The 18,133-nt window shown below is 37.3% G+C and overlaps 1 protein-coding gene across 1 annotated transcript in view; it reads right to left on the bottom strand.

Annotated features, from left to right (window-relative positions):
• The window catches only part of PRTG (protogenin), a gene marked incomplete at both ends in the record, with an annotated part of 87,297 nt that overhangs the window by 35,934 nt on the left and 33,230 nt on the right, over positions 1–18,133 (bottom strand). The window contains 9 exon segments of the mRNA XM_082488954.1: positions 2,341–2,529; positions 3,724–4,029; positions 5,089–5,253; positions 9,216–9,463; positions 10,100–10,259; positions 10,884–11,042; positions 12,215–12,352; positions 12,669–12,802; positions 13,819–13,963. Of these exon segments, the coding sequence (XP_082345080.1) occupies positions 2,341–2,529; positions 3,724–4,029; positions 5,089–5,253; positions 9,216–9,463; positions 10,100–10,259; positions 10,884–11,042; positions 12,215–12,352; positions 12,669–12,802; positions 13,819–13,963 (1,644 nt within the window).

Raw genomic sequence — 18,133 nt, 5'->3', positions numbered from 1 at the left:
GTTTAGTGACCTCAGGAGAGGCAAATGTATGACGGACATTAGTCCTCAAAGCCTGTGTCCTGTTAACGAAGATTCAGTTTACCACAGTCACAAAACCTAGAGCGGTGGCTTGCATTGTTTTATCTCAAATTCTACCAGGTACAACCACTTCTTATTAATATTTTAAATTTGAAATGCATACATAAAATAACCTGGTCCAAATGATTTAGATTATTCACCAAGAAATAAAAAGAAAAGCAAATTACCCCCTTCTTAACACGTGTTGCTATGGTCTTTGTGGGTTTATATATTGCATATAATTTTACCTGCAATATTTTCCACACGTGCAGCTGCCACAGGCAGAAAAAGTTTGGCTGAGTACTGTTTTGTAAGAAATAATTTAGCATGCACAAGTCAAGTATTTCAAGCAGGCAGCTTCTCAATGGGCAAATACAGTGGTCAGACAAACACTGTCACTACGAGAAGTCTATGTGAACTTTCCAAGCTTCCACATATGTAATCACCTTAGCGGTGGAAAATTATGACCTAATCAAATTTCCTGTGCCAAGTGAGTCTTTTGTAGCTTTAGCAATGAATGCCTTTTGCTGTAAATGTTACAAAGCAAACAAAACTAAGAAACCAGCAAAGAAACTTACACAGGCAAGCTTTCCATATTTCACAGGCACTTCAAATAACTCAATACATCCCATTAAAAATGAAAAAAAAAAAAAAAAAAGACTTCTATTGAAGTTATTTGTAAAAAATACTCTTCAGTGGATCTGACCTATGGCAACATAAATTACGCATACATAAAAATATAAATTATGGCAATCAGATTATACAGAACATATCATGTTTTGGTAACCATATTTAAATACTTAAAATTACGATAAGGAATAAACACTCAACAGATCACATGCACCACAACTGAATGGTTAACTCAAGCACATGAATTCTTCTATGCCCACACTTCTTGTAATTCAGTTAACAATGTGACCACAGGAAAGCTGTAAGTTCCCAAATTCACTTTGCTTGTGTTTTCCCCTCTGTCTACATGCTTAGTGGAAAGAAAAACCAATAGAAATACACAGTTAATATATATTCTAACATAATTCTTCAAAATAATATTTTAATCCGAGGATTAGTGTACTAAGAAAATCCATATGATGTGGATCACACAGTTAATAAGTTTGCATGTGTCTGAAATGACTGCTTTGTAACTGCATAATGAGGAGACAGAAAAAAATGCATTTATGTCCTAGGACACACAGACACCACATCCTTTCAACCCCCTGCTCTTTTGTCTCACAGCTCTGTTAAACAGTCAGCTGCGGCCAGATGCTCCAGCTAGAAATGGTCACAGATGGTCAGATGTCCAGTTAAAGAGACCAGAATGCTCTCCTCAAATCTCCCCTAAAATAGCATCTCAACTGTATGCAGCAGATGAGAATACCTGAGCACAACCAAGAGGCCATTTGGCCTAGTTAAGACTGTAGGTCAGTTTCGATAATTTAGTCAAGATTAATTCTCTACGCTACCCCTTAGTAAACTATCTCAACACACTTCAAACACTAAGTGTCAAGTCCTATATTGCTTTTGCTGATTAAATTATAGACCACATCTTTTTATGAAATAAATTCTCAGTTATATATGTAAACAGAAGCACCTTCTACCTAGGAATAATACCAACACATCTGTACTAATATACATTGCAAGAGCTACGGAAGGAAATGGAGTCAGATGATCAATGGAAAGACTCCAATGGGACTCAGCAAGCTCTGTGCCCTAATCTTTGTGCTCAGTCCTGCAAATATTTACCAGTACTCCTTAAAAAGTATTAACAGGACAATAACATACACAAGGGCTACTTGCTACTACGGTGAGCAAGCAGTGCTTGTTGAGCAGTATAGCTGCCACAAAGGCTACAAATAACAGAGAAATAGGCTAGAAATACCAGACAAAAATCTTGGTATTTTATATTAATCTTTCACTGTTACTAGATCAGGTGTAAATACACAGAAGCTGAAAAAAAAAAAGTATTAAACTGAATATTAAAAAGCTATGTCATTTACTAGCAGTATTTACTAACTATAAGTTCTGTACCTTGTGACAAGTAGTTGAGTGTCCTTCTTCCAACTTACACAATTTTTACAAGATCTGGTTATCTGTGTTGTGTAACATACATTTGGGGAGAAGATTATTCCATCAGCAGCGTAACTCAAGTTTGCAAAGCTTATTGCTGGGAAAATAGATGGCCAAAACTAATGTAATTGCCTTACAGGTCTAATGATTTAAGGTCTCCAAGATGTCCTTTGACTTCACTGTCTTCCAGAACAGTTAAGAAATATTTTATATACTCACCTAAACCACTGACAGTATACTCAAGATCACTGGCACCCAACAGAATTGGTCCATTCTCCTGCTGCCCTTCTTCCTTGTAGTACAGCTTGTACCCTTGAATAGTTGCAGTGTCCTCAGAGTCCTGCTGCCACTGGACTGTAATGGTTGTACAGTTCATTGGCTCCAAACGCAGTTCAGGAGACTTTGGTGCTGGTTTTAGAGAAATATATATAATTCTCTTATATTCTAGAAACAACTATTTTTCATGCAAAAATCTGGATGCCCATCAGTCCAAAGTTCACCCAGGACTTTGATTGTAGCTCATCTGTGTACTCTCACACAATTATTTCTTTATGATGATGTCTGACTCCCTATAAAGTAGCCTAATAACTTAATTTAAGATAAACCAGAATAGAAACATTTTTTAATTCTGCATCTTAGTTAATCAATTAATTAATTTATAAGGGAGCTATTTTCAAAGAAAAATGAAAACACTCCAAAGACAGTTATAAAATTACCTCCTGAGCAAATGTGATTAACAATAACATCACAGTTCAAATGCTAATAATTTGCTATAGTAGTCAAAACTCAGTGAAATCCCAAGTGGATAGATGTGAATTACAGCTAAGAAATAAAATTACAAATTCAAATCTACATCTTTTCAAGCCATTTACGCAAAGTTGAAAGCTATTCTGCATGACATTACTAAATAATAATGTAATCCAAAGCTCAATTATAACAACTTAAATTAGACTTCAAGTATCAGGTCAAATTGCATATTACAAACAAAACGCACATATGTTTTGAATACAGACATGCATGCATCAACTCAGATCTTTTAAGTACTTGTACACACTGCTAATGTGTAATGTCCCATTTGCAGAAAGGTATTTTACACTGAACAACAATGGGGTTTAGGGTTGTTGGATTTTTTTTTAATTCAAATTACATCGAACAGAAGAAAAACTATGTTATCATTAGAAACAAATCTACAAGCTAAAACATTTGAGCAGCTCACAAATGTGAATTAAAGTTTCCTGTCACCATGTCAAATATGTGAACATCAACATTTGGAAACAATCAAATATTGACACCAAAATAATATATCAGCTTTTCCTTCTCCTGTCACATATAAGGCCTTTCATAAAACAGATTGGTTCCTTTTCAACTTTTGATCCTGAAACTATGTATTAACTGCATTTAATTTATTAAAGGAATCTGAAGGTTTTGCAGATTATGCACAGAGTCATGCTTAGAACACTATTTTCTAGATCACCAGAACAAGAATATGTAATGGGAAAAACTATTTCATATCCTTGAACTACCTGTCAGAAAAATGTGTAGCCTTCAGATGAAGCCTGCAATTGACCCCATCTCTAGGCTGCCGGTAACGTTAAGAATTACCTTTCACACTTGTAGCTTTGGGAGTCCGGTGGGAAGTCCACAAAGATGCCTCTCCCCAGCCAATCCTTGTTGCAGCAGTGATACGAACCAAGTAGACACTGTCAGGCCTCAGGCCCTCAAGGAGATACTCATCTGAAGTCCCTGGAAGCTCCAAGACTTGGATTTTTGTCTCTGTGCTGAGGCGGAAAGACAGACGGTATAGCACCACCTGACCTCTCCTGTATTTTGCAGGAATTGGCAGCCAAGAGATGAGAATATCCGTAGGACTCCTGCTTGTCAAACTAATTTCAGGAGCTCTCAAGGGAACTGAAAGGAAAAGACAAAGCTTTTGAGCTCAGGGGAAAAAAAAAAAAAAAAAAAAAAGATGGAAAACTCTCGTCTGACACTTTAGCCTATGATGAGGTGCCAGTAATATAAGAGTAAATAACCCAAGAAGTTTTGTAGATTCTTGTTTATTTTAAGGATAATGTGACACTGCTTATACTTCTCACCTTCTGCATGCAGTATAGCCTTAGCAAGCTCCTTTCTGTAAGGCCCTCAACATTTTCTTCTCTTATCAGTGCCAGCAGTAATCAAAGTCAATCAGCACCTTACTGTTCTGACAAACTGACTCTCAAGGTTAGATGCAGCAACTTAAATTGAGAGTCAACAACCTGTACTGGTGAAGACTCAGCGTGTGTTCTCTTCTGCCAACTGTGTAATGGGGCTAGTAACTCCTGGCAAAGAGACAGGCAGACAACTGGAACTGGCAATGTTCCACGCTGCCAAAGCTTAACCCTGTCAGAATTTATTAATCAGTTCTAATGAACTATACTAAACAGTTTGTTGTTGCCTTGATATTCAGATTAGTTAAATCACTCCACAGAAATAAGTCAGTAGGGTCTTTTATGAAATTCTGATTCTACTAACAAGCACATAGGTAAAAAAAAACAACCAAAAGTTACCTTTTTTGGTATAGCAAATTTTTATTCCAAATTTTCCTTCAAAATTTGCAAAAGATGCAGCAGGTGTGCAGTTTGATTCACATTTCAGATGCCCAAGAGAGTCCTAGAGACTAAATGCTAGGCTATCATCAAATTCTCAACACTGAGGAAGTTCTGAAAGATCTAGAATAGTTACTTACATGATTTAATAAGTTCTTTCAAAGTAGAAAAAGACACAGTGTAATATACAATGTTGCCCTGTCAATATGTTATTTTATTCTCATTCCTTTCATTAGCTGGCTCAGTCTTACAGTGCATGTATCCAGAAGTCTCACTGACATCAATGGAAATTTGGGATCCTCAAGAGCTGTTAGCCCTGAATGGCACATTTCTATTCAGTATAAATAAAAATGTTCACCTAAATCAGTGGTATTTGTCTTACCATCTTCAAGGGTGTGCTGAGTCACGTGATCTGACATCTGACTGGCTCCCAGAGGCATATAAGCTACAATGTAGAAGGTGTAGTTGCTGGCTGGTTCCAAGTCATCAATAATGTAATGGGTTGTATCATTTCCAATGACCACTTGGTACTCTTCGTTATTTAAACCTGGCATAAAACAAGGGTTAGACAAATAAAAATTCCTGACAATACCTAAACATCACGGTATCTTCACTTTAAGATCTTACAAAGTTATTTGATGTTCTTCCCCAGCCTACCTCTATTTTTTGAGCCGTACTAAGTAAAAGCTCTTTTATGCACAGGAGTAACTGTGTCTTGCTGTGGTGTAGATTATGGTGTTTCAGGATTTTCCTGAATAAGGGATGCTGAATGCAATTCTAAACCCTATTTAGAATTAGTCACAACAAACTGTGCCCAATGTACAGTAACACAACAGACAAGCTCTAATAGCCTTATCATTCATACTAAGCTTCTAAATCTATTTGTTTAGAGACAGGGAGGTTTTCTCAAAACCTATTTATAGAGCCTTTCTATAGCAGACCACAAGGAATGCGAGGGCTCCACTCCATCAAAAACAAAACAAACACCCCCCTCCCCAAAGAAACAAACAGAAAGAATTTATTCAGCAAAAAGGATCTCATTTTAGCCCTGCAAATTGCAAATTCTATTACATTTGATTGACACTTTTTTTTAATTTAATTTGGAGAAAGGCCAATAAGAACAGACCAGAATAAGCTTCAAAAATGTTTGGCTCCTTAGTGAGTTGTAAAAAAAAAAAAAAAAAAAAAAAGAAAAAAAGAAAAAATTCTCAGCAATTCCCATTAAAATATGCATAGCAATGCACGCAGCAGCCCTTGTCTTTGTTGGGCTTTATTCCTATAGAGGAAGGCTATAAAGAAGAATAAGTGTGGTGAAAGCTGCTGTGTTAACGAACAATTCACACTAAGTGCACGTCAACTTAATCAAAACTCTGTAAGAGCCAGCTCCTCCTCTTCACAACTGAATTTATAAACAAAACGAAAGGCAAATTCCACCATTAAGTTTTCCCACATTTATGAATTAACTTGATAGCATTTTAATTAGACAAGATTACGAGCATCTCACAACAGACTAGTTAATGGCTTGTTAATTAGGAATTGCAAGGCACGATTTCTGACCTGCTAAACAAGATCCTTGAGCTCAAATTAAAAGGACTTGTTCTCTCATTGAATGGATTGCTAGGCCTCATGCAGAGGCCCTAATGAAACAGCCATAATAGAGAACAAGGCTTGCCTTCCACCACAATCAGTGTTCCCTTTGTGCCTTTTCTAAATCACTAACAAGGAATTAACACACTCCAACATGCACGCTCATCAGACTCTTATTCTTCTTGCTACTATGACCCCAATTTGAATGCAAAATATTCTGCTTAAAGAAACAAAAAACAAAAACACAAAAAAACACCTGTTAGTTCCTTCATCTAACTTGATTAAAACACTAACTTTTGTTGGTTTGTTGTTTGTTTTGTTGTTTTTTTTTTTTTTTTAATAGGGAAGAGGACCTGAACCTGTTTTTACAGTGAAACATCAGAATACTCAAGTTGTGAAATTAAACTATGAGTGATGGTATCTTTTGTATTCAAAGCACCTACCACATTCTGAAGTCTAAAGAAAAAACTCTATAGAACTGCATGTGATTAGTGTATTATCCAGTTTTCCTTCTGCTTAAAGTTTATGGAATCATAAGGATCAGCAGAACTTAGGAGACTTAGCAAGCACTGTTTTTCTTTTGCAATAAAATGTTCTTTACTCACACTGACAAATGTGGCTCCTAACTAAAACAAGAGAACAATATACAAACACAAATGGATAAAGTAAAAAGTTACACGAGAAGCTTTAAGCAAGTAAGATATATCCTAGCTAAGGCAGACACATTTGAGATCCTTTTTTATCTTCATTAGGGTCTGAAACAGGGTGTGAGGGTGGACTGGGGAAAGACAGGCTGAAAGGAATAACTAAAGCCATACATTCATACAAACTATTTACATTAATACATAATTATCGAGAATTCTTACAGAGTAAATAAGGTGTTGACAATGTCAACAGTCTATGTTAGCACCTCTATGGCCTGGTATGGTGTGAATGTCATCAAAATATTTTCCTTAATATTTAATTTGCATTTCTTTAAATATAGTTGCTTCTAAATTTACATTAGAGAGATGGCTGATGTGATATTTTCTCACAAAGGCATCTTCTAGGGTTTTAGTGATGCCTGTGATATGTGGGCAACATCCTCAGAAAGGTTTACAGACTATCACTTAGAAAGCAATTACTTTTATGGAAATGCAGTCCACTAGCCTTTGAATCTCAACATTTTTTTCTACAAAAGAAGACAAAAGTGTTTTTATGTCCTGATGCAGATCTTCTGATACTACCCAATCATGTTACCAAAGAAAAAATGCATGAAAATCACCTACGTTTTTATGCCCACCTCTAATTACTCCTCTTAACACAGCCCTCCCCACTCTCCCTGTGTGGATTTTTCAGGAGTTCTTTACTAATGCGAAAGGATGAACAACAGCATTGCATTAAATAAAGTAAATATCACAAGACAATCTGGAAAGATGAAAAATGTATATTTGAGAAAGCAAGTTCAAATAAATCAGAGTTTTTTGTTTGGAGTTTGTTTTGTTTTTTAAACAAAGACAAGCTACAATCTCATTTCACAAGATATAACCTTTGGATAAGTAAGCAGATGAAGCAGGGATTGCAAAATGATTTTGCAGAAAAGACATTTCAGAAGACACCTCCTTTCTGCTGTGCAAGAGTATTTCCTGCACAAATACACAGTTCCCTAAGGACAGTTTTTCAGTTTTCTTTGGTTATTCAGTCTCTGCTCTCTACACTGGCACTGGACATACAATTACACAGATAACTTATCTAGTGTGACTTTATTCATATTATCTTTAAGAGGGGGTTGTGAGCACAATACTTCAGTGACTGAAAGTGTAGGGGGTAATTTCCCGCACCTCTTGTCCTCATTATCTTTTAAAACTCTTTCCTTCCTTCCTTCAGACAAAATTCTCTTGTGTCCTGAAATATCCCACTTGCAAAAGCAAAGGCAGCTATTCCTGCATCAGTATTAGAGTAATTAAGCTGTCCTTCCTGTCCTCTGCTTAGCAGATGGCAGACTGGTATTCCACACAGAGCTGAGCATCTGCAGTCCTGTCCTTGAACAAACCGCTTACTGAATAGAAATGGGAAAAGAAATCACTCCTAGAAAAAAAACTAAGCTGCGATACAGCTCTGTAAGTCATGCATCTAACAATTTTTCAAGTTATTTGGCAATCATTTCTCCTGCTTATGAAAAATGCCTGTTTTCTGTCACCTTAGAGATTACCTTAACTAAAGCAATTAATAATACTAACGGGTTTTAAAATGTCTAGTTACTTGGTTTTATTCTAACTATCCATTCCCTTTTATGCAGGAATTAATATATCATTTCAGAGACTAGGATAAATGATTCATGGCTATTTCAGCATATTTTAGAGTTTGAGTATACTTTTCTCATTACAGGAGACCAAGAGTTGAAGGGAGAGAGGATTTTACCATTCAGCTAATATTCCTTCTAAGGTAAAATAGTTAAGCCAATAAAGTATCAATTATTCTACTCAAAAATATATGAAAGCCAGTGAAGTCACCAGAATTTGGGCATCTAGACAAAAGAGCTGTCTCTGGTGAAAAGCTCAACTCTGTAAGGCTCCAGGATTCTGTTGTATGCTCTGTCCTTCTCTGCCAAGCACACACACAGAAGAGAATAGGTAGAAGCTCCTGCTGAGAACATAGGGAAACCCAGATAGTAGTATGGAGGCCCCAGGTTTTAAACCCCATTCCTAGCTTCAAAATCTGCTCACTGGAGTGATCAGACAAGGGTGAGTTGGAAGAACACTCCATGATGTGGCAAAAGCATTTTTCCCCAAGGATGCCTATTGATTACAATATGCACTTATATGCCAGTATGCTCTGATGCAGCCCTGGTTATGTACCATTCTAATTTGACAGTCTTTGCAAGGACATTCAAGTTCTTACCACATACAAGTAGTTAAATAGTATTTACATCAAACTGCTTACCTTCTGCTTTCATGTAATGCACGGAGTATGCAATCACTTTGTCTGAATTATACAGTGGCCTCTCCCATGCTAGCAGGATCGCTGAGCTTGACATGGTTTCAGCATGGACATTGTAAGGTGCACTGGGTCTGTCTTCTGACATAACTACAGTAAGCCTGGCCCTGGAGAGAATAGATCCCTGGCTATTCTCAGCCACGCACTGATAAATGGCATCGTCTTCAGGAATGATCTGGTTAATCACCAATTTACTGAATCCAAAAGGAAGAAAAAGGAGGAAAAAAGCTCACATTGAGGATAAACTTAGCTCTACATAATTCAACAATTATGAATTGTTGCTGCTTCATAAGTTTAGTATAATTGACTTGCATGCCACAAACTCTTGTATTAGAAATGGATATGCAGCTGTGCAATTTAGCAACTTGAAGTGTTCCTCAAAACCTGCCATGTTTATGTTTATGCCTGAGAAGGCAGGCACAGTGAAAACACCTGTAAATCTATTCCCCACTTACAAAAAGCACAACCTTAGGGTTGTCATTTCTTAACCAACTCTTTAATATAAGCTGCTCACTATACAGCAGTAGTGAAATGGAGTTTCAAACAGCTAGCAAGATTCTGGTCTCTGCTACACTACTGTAAATCTAGAGCAACTCTGGTGAAATCACATCAGTTTCTCCCCGTGGTAAGGCAGTGATCACAAAAGCTTCGCTGAGGATTTCAGGTATTGACTAACCTGCATTCCTTCTGCCAAGGAAATGTCCATAATTACATTTAATGTCCAATTTTGTGTTTGAGTTATATCTTGCTTGGCTATATTTAGTTACCAGAATTTTATCCTTTGGTAGCACATCACTAACACAGCTCTCATACAGCAATTTTAATCTTACCTGTTGTACATTTTTATTCTACCATTGGAGTGTATTCTCCTTCCATTTTTTAACCATGAAATTTTGGGGGCAGGATTTCCTTCTGCCTGACAAGCAAAACGGGCGGTACCAGCTCTAGGCCTTGTTAAACTTTCTGGCCATTCCACAAATGAAGGTGGAGCTACAGGTAAGTAACAAGGGGAAAAAAAAAAACAAAAATCAGCCCCCACAATTGCTGGGACATTCAAAATAATAATGAATTTTCCACACACAAACCTCTCTCCTCAGGCCACTCAAATACACATATACTCATGCAGAAAGCACACTGCATGTAAACAAAGCATATTTGTTTAAAGATACATACTATCTACACAGATAGCAACATTTCTACACATTTTTGTTATACAGTTATTAATACAAACAAATCAAACTCAACCCATCGACACTGTCGTGGTTTGTCCCCAAACCAGGACAAACATAATGCTCACAAAGCATACATATATGTTACATATTTCTACTTTGTTACAGGATTTTTTTGTGTTGAAAGCCTGTCTTCCCAGAGCAAACATTGCACCTGAGTATCTCCAAGTGTAAATGAACTGCTAGTTTATAACTCAAACGTTGAGTATCTGACACTTCTCATCTAAGTCAACAGACAGAAGAAGGCAGCCACAGTTCTGTGATCTGTTTCATCTCTGTAGTCTCCCTACAGCCCTCGGTGCGCTATGTTTGAGATAAAAATTCAGCACAGCTCGAGACAGACACAAGTAGTTAAAACACACTGTGGAAGTCAAAGCAGGCTCACCAAGCACAGTGAGAGTTGCCATTGCGACCGTGAAGTTTCGTGTGCCTGGAATAGTGGCTCGACAGACGTACACGCCTGCATGCTGCACCTTTACGTCAGAGATCATGAGGTTCCCATTTCCAAGGACACGGGTATTGAAGACATCAATGGACTTATGGTCTATTTGAGAGAGTGGGAGAAGCATGGTTACAAGGCTGTTCAATGTACCTAAATAACTTATCTAAATAGGGTTGCCTAGGCAGTAATGGCATAGATTGGAGTTTAAAAGTCAAAAGATGCAAAGGAAAAATCACAGATGGGCTTTCAGAGGTTTCCGTTTTTCATTTGCTTTGTTCTTCACTCTAGTTATCTGACCATTCAGATGGCTGGGCCTCACCACTTGGTAAGTGGTTGATATCTAAAATTCACTGCCACAGCTAAAAAATCTAATGCCATTTTCCCAGTTAGCCTTCCCAGTTGCCTTGCACTATGATTCAGTTCATCATTACCAACATCCACATCATCTTTACAAACAGTGATCATCTATGTCCTTCTGAATTATGTTGGGGACAAAATGAGTATGTTTGATTACCATACGTTTTCTCCCATTTTTACAGCAAATGCTCTGTGCCTGTTAGGTAACGTTTTTCTTACTTGTTTTTCTATAAGTGCCACTGAATCAACCAGGAGACATATGTTTATTTCTCCCACTTTGAGAAATAAAAATGTAGGAAAACTTTTCATGCTTCTACAGGCACAGTCCTGACTTTCACATTTGGATACATGTCAGAATAAAAACAGAGGTAGTTTTCATGGAAAAACGTGATGTGCTGATGAATGTTGTTATTTTTTCTGCATTCCCTCTCTTCTCCCCTTCTAGGCAGAATACTTGGGGTTTGACAATAACTATCCATAGTCCAAACGACCCATTGACACGAGGTCCAAATCACATTAACTTACTGCTTCTAAGAAGAAGAGGGGGAGAAACATTTACAGGATTGTTTCATAGGACACAACCACTCCAACCTGTCCTGTGTCACCATTGATTTTACTCCAAGTCACAGATCCCTGGAGGTCACCACCCTACCCGACACTTTGCCTACACTGTGCTGGGGCCAGTGTGGGATTGACAGCAGAAGCAGGGAGTCCAAAGCCTCAGAAAACCTCAGGGCTTCTTAACAGCAGTACAGAAGTATGCAACTAGAAGTGTTTCCCTTATCCCACCCTAACCTACTAATCGTTACCTACTACATGAAGCCTCAGAACAGTAACATAATTGCTGAAATCCTTTCTTTCCAGTTTCACTTCCTCTCCAGAGGCTGAAGGTCGCATGCTGTAATTTTAAGACCTACCTAACCGGCTCCATGAGATGATTGGCTTTGGATTCCCTGTGGCTACACACTCCAGTATGACAGTTTGATGAAGAGATGCCGTAATGTTTTGAGGACCAGCTATTATAGATGGCTTGTGAAAAGGCTTCAAGTCTGAGGCTTTGGAAGTAAGAAAAAAACAAAAACAAAAACAAAAACAAAGAAAGTGAGAACAATTAAACAAAAACTCAATTAAATAGGAAATAAAACATGACTTGTTTTTAAGGATGCTTAAAATTAAATCTACACCAAAGCCTTATTTCAGTAATTGTGGAAACTTACACTGAACAATATTTTAGCCACAAGATACAAGCAAGCAAAATTATTATTTGGGCAAGTGATTCAGAGGACAGTTACAGCTCTTCAACGCACATAAGTGTTTTTGCTATAATGTAAAAAAGAATATAATGCCATTGAAAAATCACATGGTGAGCACCTGGAACAACACTCAGCACTGCCTCAGTGCTTTTACGTCTATTGGCTATTGTTGTGGCAACACATCGATAATTCCCAGCATCTTTCTGTTCAACACCATAGATTTGAAGTACTCCTGAAGGTAGAGCAGTTATCCTGTCACAGAAACAAAAAACAATGTGGATAAACATCCAGCCAGTGAACACCATCATGGATTTAACTACTCGATTTACAAACAGTCACTGCTACACTGACCTACTGACCTGGGAACAGCAGGCTAAAGACTCAAAAATATTCCCTATATATGACTCACCTCCCCGAATTTCTGAACTATAGGCTAGATTCCCCCCAGCACCAGAATAAGAGCAGAGGAATTTACTTTCAACAGGCAGCTCTTTCTCACCCTCAGAAGCAACCATCCCAACCTTCTTTAGCCAGCTACTACATTCATACTATTCAGGTTGGCTGAATTTTAGCAGCAATTTCTGATATAATGGCATAACTGGTATACAGTTCCCAGAAACCCACCTTTGCTTTCAATTTTTATGTTTCTCTTTTTATCTTCCTTTGCATGCTAGGTATCTTAGACATGTTCAACAAAAGTTAAATGTCAAGAAGAATGGGAGTATGTTCAATGAATACAATCTGGACAGGGAAAGAACCTATCAGGGAGCAGTCTGTATGCTTCAAGTTAATCAATTCAGGAGAAGTACCCCTGCACAGAATTTCCCTAGCATGAAGTGTTTTAACTCAATTTTCTATACATATAACCCTTTATTGGCCCTCTAAAGAAAAAACAGATTCAGCATCAATTCTTCTGTGAAAGCAATCCTGCTAGTTCAAACCACTCCCACAGTCTGAGTCCCACCTATTCTGTATCCCACAGCAATTCCCATTCTGGAGGTGACTTTCATACAAAATTCTCCAATGACAACTCATCAGTCAATGATTACTGTGAAGACAACCGTGGGTGATTCTGGTCTGCACTCATAATACCTGTTTAAAATTCATTAACAACATAACTATTACTGGGTATTTTAATAGTTGACATACAATACACCTGGAACCCTTTTTATGTAATGGCATTGCAAGTATCCAAATTTTCTTCTTGTAGCAGGCTCAAAACTATCACAGAAAATAAATGGCATTCTAAAACGTGCAACTCTACATACCTGTCCATGACTAAAGGTAAAGTTGTTCGGTTCACTTCCCATGTCACAGTGGCAGGAGGGTTTGCTGTTATTTTACAGGCAAATCGAGCTACTCCACCTTCTTGGACCTCAGTTGAAAGTGGCTGGATTTCAAATGCAGAAATGGCTAGAAATAAGAGAACATCAAAATTAAAGGACTAAAGTGAGGAAAAATTCCCAGCTAAGTCAAATTCCAGATCATAGATCAACTTGCAAAAATACCCAGAAATACTTCAAATAGTCCTCTTTTCTACATGCAAAGAAAGTTAGGTCTAATTACTTTATCAACTTTGCTTGATAGCATGGTTTCACTGGTTGAAGATTTACTTAAAATAACTTTGCTTTAACCTAATTCAGTAAAAAAATGTTTCAATGAAAATGACACTCTCAAATAGATTTAAGCATAGAAATTGACTGACATGCAGCCCATCAATTATTATACTACTGAAGTTCATGTCAATTCAACTGGTCTGGGACCGACCCCACTATACTTCAACAAAAAAAATATTTGACTGCAATAGAAAATTCCCAGAACAACATTCAGTTCCCGATAGTCGTATTTTAGTCCTTTAATAATACTTTAGTAAAAGTTGTGCAAGTTCATGATTGATAAGCAAAAGAAATCAAAACCAAAAAGGAGCCCAAAGTAAATTTAATCATGTAAGAACACTTTCATCCCAACAGTCCGAGCGGTCACTGAGCAAATGTCTGATGCACAAAGCATCAATATAATTTCAAACATTTACAACTTCAGGAGTTTACAAAATCGAGCCAATTTAAGTGGCAGATAGGTGTCTGTTAACTGGAAGGTATTTATTTAAGAAATTGATCAGTAGTTGGATTTCTTTGCTCAGAAAATAAAAGCCAAAGGGAATGGAATACAACCCCCCCCCTAATTAATTGCTCTATTTACTGCTACTTACCTCTTCAGAGGCAACTCCTTTTGGATAACTTGCAACTCAAATAATTCCAGACACATTTCCACCCCCCATAACTGCACAGGGAACAATCTCTGCATAAACTCAATGGTACTGATTTTTTTTTTTTAAATCAGATTTCAAATAAATTTCTACTCTTGTATAAATTATACAGAAAACTTATTTCAATAGCTAAACCAGTATTAGTAAGTTACCCATCTCTTAACATTCAAGTTTTGTGTTGAAAGAATTATTCTATTTCACTTGTTTACTAATTGAAATGGGGTTTCATCCTATTTACAACATGTAATAATACCCTTCTGCATAGAGGATGCATATAGTACTGATGCACACCAAGCATTCTAATGAATGCTCCCCACCCCCCGTAATTTTAATACTACTGCGTATCATCCATAGATTAATACTGAAGTGTGAAGGAAACATAACATGACCTGGTTGCTTTCCCCTCCATGCACAAATTCACTCCTAACATGGACCCAACTACATAATGTAAAGATTCCTATTACTAGTATACCTATTTCACGTCCCAGAATAAACCCTTTTATTGCACTGCATTCCTGTAGTTGCATCAGTACTAGAGGAATGAGCATTTCTAATCATACCAGCAGAGTTAAAGCATTGCAGCTTTGTGAACAGACCTCCCAGAGATTGTAATTAGCAAGACAACTGCACAGCCTTGTACAGCAAAATCACCTGAAAGCAGTTGTGTCCATGTGATGCAAATACCGTGGCTGTCGGAAGCTAGGCCTGGCACCTCAAACGCTGTTCAGACACCCAGGACGCAAGCAGAGATGGCTGCTGGCATCCATTTTTATGACCAGTCCAGTACTTTTGGCAGCAGGTCCCCACAGCCCCAGTACACTCTGCAGTCTGTTCCCTATCCACCTTCACCTCAGACAGAGCTAGCCTCTCTCACCAGCAGAATTTAATCCAGTTCCCTATGTTCTAATTTTTGTTTTCTTTCACTTTTGAGCAGTACCAGATTTGAGAACAAACAAAAAAACCCCCACAACTTGCATAAAGATGTAACAAGTCTTACATTTAAAGCCTGTTGAGGGGAGACATGAGAACAGTCCTCTCCTTAAACAGATTTTCTTTTGATTGCTGATGAATCATCAGAAGAAAAAAAGAGACTTAATAGTTCATTGCCTACCTGCAGAAGTTCAGCTTCACAGAACAGACACTCAGTGCAGGTTAAATCACCTGCACATACACCAGGTTGTTCCCATAACTCTGAACTTTCTGGATTTGCTTTCTGATGAATTTGACGCAGTCCAACTCCGCTGTAGTTTTACACCACAGAAGACATCAGGGAAAAAAAAAGAAAAGGAAAAAAAAAAAGCACGCATCCAGGCTTGTCTTACTTCCTCCCTTCACTCCTTCTGTGTTCTAATTCCTTCCTACACAGAAAACGTGTGTTCACCTGGAGTCAGAATAATATTTCCTTACTGTTGTTCTTAACAGATTTTCTAACAAAATGTAGTGCTTTGCATTCTTCATTTATTTACGGTAAGTATGATGTAGCAAACCAGGCAAGTCTGCTTAGCTTTCAAAAGAAAGTCTCTAGGAATGTAATAAAGGTATAGATAATAAGAACATAATGAATTAATATAACGCGAGTTTCAGAGCCATCATGTGGCACAGCTGCACCACACAGCCAGTGGCATAAGAAAGGACCATTTTAACAAGGCAGAAAGGTAATTATACAGTTTTATCAAAGCAAAGCTCTTGCACACCTTTAAAAGTTTTGTCTCCAGAGAAAGTATAAAATCACACCCAGAATTTTCTTATATTGATACAATATAAAAGGGACGGACTGAGAAAACAGAAACATATTTAGGTTTCATTTATGTATATAAAAAGAACAATTTATTTCCATGTGTCCAGTATGTTACAGCTGAAGATTAAAGAGAGAAGTGAGACCCTTGAGAACTACAAAAGAAACAGAAAATTAGTATTTCAGGGAACACAAAATGTTGTCATGATAGCAAGCAAGAACAGATTCAGAGATACTAGTTAGAAAATCCAATACAAGTTGTTAATTGAAGCTGATATTTAAAGAACATTTTTTCCACCTGAGCAGGAACAACACATTTCCTCAGAAAATTAATCTTTAGAGATAGCAAAAGTCAGAACTTCAGAGAACTGCACAAAATCTCCAGAAAAACCTCATTAATGTCACTAAATGTGGTTTCAGAAACAAAAAATCCCCACTTATCTCTCATCCAAATTTATACATTGTTTATCAGTTTAGCTCAGTACTTGTTCCTTCTGTATCTTGTTTCTTTACACAAATCTCTGGTTTCTTCTTAATTCTGACTTTATTTGTTCCAGTAAAATCTGTTTTTACAAGTCTATTGCTGTCTCGTGAAACCTGACCTCTTTGTAACAGGCTTGTTTTCATGGCAAGTGCTGATACCAACTCAGAACCCCAAGAAAAAGTCATTAAAGCAGTGCTGTTAAGAGGCCAGAGCTCTATAAAATGGATAAGAAACAAAGTCTCAAGAGACATATGTTGTTCCCGAAAACAACCCTGCAAAATGCAATAAATTTAAGTGCCTTTTTATTTGAGTTTTCCCCCTCTTCTTCAGTCTATTTAATAATTTTGTTCCCAGATTTATAGCCAAAAGAAAACAATTAATGGCACTCTGAGAACCTGATGCTCCCACCCTTTTTAACTTGCAAGATACCAAATGCTGCTTACAGAAGAAAACAATAGCTAGAAACTGTATTTACTTTTATGAATTCCTGCAATTTATGTGATGGGAACATGTATTTGTATAGTTACTTTTGAGTATGAGTATCTTTGATGGCATAAAACACACAGTTCTGTCCAACAAAGTCATCTATGCAGACAGAAATCACAGTTCAGTTCTGGTATGAGTTCCCTCACTTAACATTGAGGCAAATATCCACAGGGTCAAAACCCAAATGATTACTTGCTGTCATAGACTGATTAAATATTAGAGAAACACTGCTGGTGTCTCCTGCACCATATACAAATTGAATACTATCCTGCACGCATGCAAAAAATAATTTGTGTACTTCAACAGCTTTACACAGATTTAACTATTAAGGTACAAAAAAGTAAAAACTTAAGCAGCTCATCCCTCACATCTTTTTGTTTGTTTGTTTAAATACAGCAGCTGTCCTTCACTCACTTTAATGAAAAAAAAAAAAAAAAAAACCAACCAAAAACCAAACAAAAAACCCCACAACAAACCCCAAACCAAAAGAGAGAGAAAAAAAAGAAACACAGCACACACCCAACTTCCCAACTTCATTCACTCCTGAAATGAAGTCCTGAAGTTTGTTCAAACAAAAGTCCAGGTGACTTGTTCCCTTAAATGCTGCACTTT

This window comes from Vanellus vanellus (assembly GCF_965231255.1).
Source record: "Vanellus vanellus genome assembly, chromosome: 11".
Taxonomy (NCBI): Eukaryota; Metazoa; Chordata; class Aves; order Charadriiformes; family Charadriidae; genus Vanellus; species Vanellus vanellus.
This window is presented reverse-complemented; position numbering and strand designations above follow the sequence as displayed.